General features: G+C 31.6%; 1 protein-coding gene across 1 annotated transcript; it reads right to left on the minus strand.

The window, feature by feature from the left end:
* Positions 1 to 209: 209 nt before the first annotated feature.
* On the minus strand, positions 210 to 1,551 carry LOC119614659 (paramyosin, long form-like). The gene is made up of 2 exons (XM_037970774.1): positions 1,097 to 1,551; positions 210 to 302 (listed from the first exon to the last, which is right to left on the minus strand). The coding sequence occupies exons 1-2, from the start codon at positions 1,217 to 1,219 to the stop codon at positions 225 to 227; spliced, it is 201 nt and encodes a 66-aa protein (XP_037826702.1). The 5' UTR covers positions 1,220 to 1,551; the 3' UTR covers positions 210 to 224.
* Positions 1,552 to 5,546: the final 3,995 nt, after the last annotated feature.

Genomic DNA, 5,546 nt, shown 5'->3' on the forward strand with positions numbered 1-5,546 from the left:
ATGGCTTGAAATAGAAAACTATTTATAGCATTTAATAAGGAGTTTATCCTTAAAAAAGGATTTATAAAATATTTTAAAAAATTGCTTTAATATTGTAGCAGAGTAAATGATACTCTAAAAATAATAGCTGTGTTCAGGTTAAAATCCTGTTTCCCTTTAGTCCTAACTTTTTCAAGGCAAATTTTCTTTAGTTTTTTTTTTTTTGGAATAATTTAAAAAAATCCTTAGATTTTTATAAAACTTACCCTTTGACGCAATTCACGTTCAACTTCAAGATCATCTTGGAGTAAACGGATTTTATCCTGGAAAAACAAATATAATTACTGGAGTTATAAAAACCAAAAACACAAAATAAAAATTTTGTTTTTATTTAAAAAAAATCACATATTTAAAAAAATTTTTAAGACACTTGTATAGAAAATTTTTTTTTAAATTTTTCATTAAAAAAAGTTTCGAAATGATTACATAATAATTCCATTTAGAAAAAAATTATATATTTTTCATCATCATTTATGAATATTTTTGGTTCATTATATGTATAACACACACACACTTTTTTGTCTATATAAATATTTAAACAAATGTCTTGGTATGAGTTTTTGGCTGTCTGTAGTAGAGCTAGTGTGTGTGTGTGTGTTTGTTTGTTTGTCTGTGTGCATATATTTAATTTCAAAACTTTTGCACTCATTTCATAATATTTTTTCTGGCTTGCTGGTTTGGTTGGTTGATTTTCTTAAATTTTGTTCGAATTTATTCGTTGGCATTTTCATTTTATTGTTAGTTTTTCATTTTATTTTTCTTAGTTTTTGCTTTAGGTTTAAATTTAATTATTTTTCTTGCTGTTTTTTTTTTTTTTTATTTTTACCAAAAGGTGCGTTTTATTTTTGAATTTTCATTTTCTTTTGCAAAAATTTTCAATTTAGTTTTTCTTTGCTCTAGCACTTGTTTTAAAACACTTTTTTTTTGTGGCGATTTTACTTTATTTTATTACTTTGCTTTTACTGTATTTTCGCTCTAGGAAGTAGTTTTTTGTTTTTTAGTTTTCTTTTTTTTTTTTTTAATAAGGGCCCGTTTTGTTATCGGTTTAAGGTCTTACCTCAAGACGGGAAAGGGCGCTCAAATCGGCAGTGTATTCGATGTTGATATCAGCGGCACCTGGTCCAGTGGAGGTGGCTCTATAAGAGTATTTAGATGAACGTACAGCTTGTGATGAAGACATTTTATTTTATTTTCTTTATATTATTTATTTATTTAATTATATTAATTTAATATTTTTTTTTGTTAAAATTTTTGTGAAAAATAGTTCACTTCGTTTAAAATTTGAAAAAAAATTATTCCAAAATAATTTTTTTTTTTTATAATTTAATTGCTTCCTTTTCACACGCAACAGAAAAAGTCAAAAAAAGTAGTTGTCACCGAGTCACCGAATAATTCGTAATAAACGTCGGAGTAAGGCTGGTGATCTACTGAACAAGAGATCCCGGTGTCGTTCGAATAAAGAGTATTTCGTTGTATTGTCGTTATGACCAATGTTTTCGTCTATTTCTACCCAAAATTTTTTTGTTTTATTTTTCTTTTCGCTTTTTTTTTGTGCTTTTTGCTTTTGGTTTTGGTTTTTCCTCACACACAAATTTTCTTTAATTTTTCTTTAAATTTACGAAATACACACTCTTTTTTGAGGAGTATCTCTATGTGTATTAGTATTTGAGTGTGTTTTTGTTGTTGTTTCAATTTTCTTCTAATTCTAATGGATATTTTCACGCTTTTTCCTTCTCACACTTGGCGCATTTTTTGTTATATTCTTTAGTTATTTGTGTTAATTGCCGTTTCATTTAAAAGCAAAAAACAATAAAAAAAACTTTCAAAATTCTTTTGATTTCATTATTTTTTTCAATTTCTTTTGGATTTTGAGTTTGAGCAGCTTTTTCAAAAAAAAAAAAAAAAAAAACTTTTTCTTTGAGTGTTTTTACCTGTAATTAAGCGTGTAGCCAAAAAAACAACTTTTTCTTTAGATATTTTTTTTTTGGACTACGTGCTTGTAGAATTTAAACATTTTTTTTGTGAAAAATCTTTCAAATTCTTATTTTCCTTTGAACTTTTGGAAATAGATTGTTTTTGCTTCTTTTTGCTCTAGAAATATTTATGTTTACTTAAAACTGTTTCTTTAATTTTTTTATTTGTTTTTAATAATTCTAATAGAAAATTTTCGTTTTTGAATAGGAATGTCTTGTTGTTTTTGATTGATGATTTTTAAAGTTGTTTGATAAACAAATGTTTATGCACTTTTGTTTACAATAAGTGTTTGAGTTGCACTTAAGAAAAAATTTTTCAATTTATTAAAAATAATGTAAAAATAGTTTAAACAATTTTCAACAAATTCAGACAGACAGACAGGCAGATAGATAGACAGACAGAAAGACAGACAGACAGACATGCAGATAGACAGACATACATATAGATAGACAGGCAGATAGACAGACAGACAGACAGACAGACAGACAGACAGACAGACAGATAGACAGACATACAGATAGACAGACATACAGATATATAGACAGACAGATGGACAGACATACATATATATAGACAGACAGATAGACAGAAAACCAACCTATGGAACAATAACATGTCCGTGATTGACATGCTATTAAACCAGCCAGATGCACGAATGAACGATATGTCTATATTAGATAGAGCCGCAAGTTCATGTAATATTGGACTGCCAAGAAACTCAGACCAGATATTTGCCAAGGCAGGGCAGAGACAGAGAAAGTGTTCTACGGTTTCCTCTTCATCATCACTTTGACAACGCCTGCAATAGTCATTGTATGGAAGATTTAGTCTTCTTGCATGCGCACCTATAGTATAGTGTCCTGTTAGGATGGCTACCAGTATACGTGGTCTCAACCTGGAAAGCCCCATCAAACAAATAGACCTTCGATCATCATAGAGAGGCCAGATAATTCTTGATGTTGCGCAGTGGGTCAGTGATAAGGGCTGTTGGAGAAGGGCTTTACAGTATGACAGTGGGACGCTACAATAGTTGTTTAGCCTAAAACACACTCGATATTCTCGGGGATGTAAGTCGTATTCCCCAGGATAGAAGCATGATCATGTCGGTTTGGCTTCCATATCCCGGCAGCATTAAGTCTAACTGCCAAGTTTAAGGCCAATTGCCTGGCCATCAGATCAGCGGGCTATCTTTTCATCGGTTCCAATAAAAATATACTTTACCTAGTCCAACTACTATCGATGGCGAAAGCTTCGCTTTAGATTAGAGTATACAAAATTGGCTTAATTCGTTCTTGAGATAAGCAGTTCTTTTGGCACAGAGTCCATGGTTTGCTAGAAGGATGGGTAAATTTCATAGCATTGACTGAATTTATGTTTTGTATACATATTTAGTACTAATAAGCATTTTAATGAATGGAAATGACAAAACTAATATTGGTAGAAACACAACCACTGTCGAAGGCCGGCCAATCACATTACTGAGATGTTCGTGTTGTTTCGGAAACAGCTCTTAGAGGCATATTTGGTTAGCGAAGGTACAAGACCAAGGAGGGTTTCCTCAAAATGTCACCAAGTTATATCAGTCCCAGTCGAGGATTGTAAAGATCATGAGCGGAATGACAGTCAATTACTAAGTGTTAAGCTGACAATTTCTCGCAACCAGTGAGCAACATTATCACTCAGAGAAAGCAACACTACCGAAAGTCTTATCAAAAGTATGAGCGATAGTTGAAATAATGGACCGATTTCAACCAATTTCGTCTTGGATCAAGAGACGAAATTGCGACCTGTAGCGAGATCACAAGGTTTACATGGACATACAGATGAACGGAGGGACAGAAGGACATAGTTTAATAGTTTCAGAAATTGATTCTGACTGGTATAGTTGACTGGTATAGCTGCGTGCATTTGTGCTGTAGGTATGATAGCCAAATAATTTAACAAGTAAAAAGTTAGAGTCGGGCGAGGCGGACCTATAATATCCAATACCAGTTATAACAAGTAAGAAGTATAATACCCTACGCCAGTTATAAAAATAAAATGTGATTTAGTCTTCTTAATAAAGCATTTAAGTTGAATTGTACTTTGTCTCAGTTATACTTTAGCCAGTTTTTGTTGAATAAAATTGTATACATTTAAGTTATATTTCGACTGGGGTCTTTGTATAGGGGCTAGGGTCAAATGAGGTCCTATCATCAAAAAATTCATCAGAGTCATGAAGGTTAGTATAGAACTTGGTTTTGCAGCTTTTTATCGAGATACGAGTATATTGAACATAATTATGAACTTAAAAGCCCTATTCGGGGGGTTAAGTTGTATGGGGGCTAGGTCAAATATTGGACCGATGTTAACCATTTTCAATAGGATATGTCTCTAGTACAATAGAAGATCATTGGCAAAATTCCATTGAATTACATATGTATGTATGTATGTTCAATATTGCGACCTGTACTTTAATTACAAGCCCTTTTCGGGGGGCCAGGTGAAATATTGGACTGATCACAACCAATATGCTTTGTCAATGAGACAATAGAAGATCATGTACCAAATTTCATTGAATTATCTTCAAAAATGCTACCTGTAGTTTGATTATAAGGTTTACATGGACGGACGGACATACGGATAGACAGACATACGGATAGACAGACAGACAGACAGACAGACAGACAGACAGACAGACAGACAGACAGACAGACAGACAGACAGACAGACAGACATACAGACAGACAGACAGACAGGCAGGCAGACAGACGGATATACGGACGGACAGGTGGACGAACAGGCGGACGGATGTAAATCGTCTCAGAAAATGATTTCAAGCCGATTGGTTTACTTTAAAAATGCGAACTATAGTGGATGTATACATTTATAGGAAAGAGTTACTAAATACTAAAAGGTACTAAGTAGAGAAAAGTTATGGGACATCATCTCTATATAACCAATTTTCTATATAGAGTAGTTTTAGTATAAAAATGTCTATATAGAAAAGTTTTCGGATATAACACAACTAATACAATAGAGCATTTTACTACAACCTCCTCCCGTAAAATATACTTTATAGCCGATACAATGTGATTTATTTTCGCTCGGTACTTTGACATCGGAATTTTTATTGAAATTTGGCGGAAAAAGAATTATATATCTCATATATATTTAATCAATATGAAAGATAAAATGAAGTCATGCAAAAATTCAATTTCATTGAATCACATAAAATATTTTTTTTTTCACACAAATATTTCATTGAAGACAATAAATACCCTCAACCAAACAAAATACGTCCAAATAACATATTGACCATATTTTTTTTATTTGCCATTTCTTTGTTGTTGGTCTACAGTTTCAGACATTTGTCTAGAAATAAGCAAAAAATAAAATAGAAAAATAAAATTATTTCTTATTGTATTTTTCAGTTCAGTTTTCCAACATAATTATTTATGGGTCTACAATGAAAAATTATAATTTTCTATGTAGTTTTTTTTTTTTTTGTTTCGAAAATTATTTTTCTAAATGGATCGTTTGCTGATCCATAC

This window comes from Lucilia sericata, unplaced genomic scaffold, assembly GCF_015586225.1.
Source record: "Lucilia sericata isolate MDLA Ls3-8-SP2 unplaced genomic scaffold, ASM1558622v1 Contig003218F_arrow, whole genome shotgun sequence".
NCBI classification, from domain to species: Eukaryota; Metazoa; Arthropoda; class Insecta; order Diptera; family Calliphoridae; genus Lucilia; species Lucilia sericata.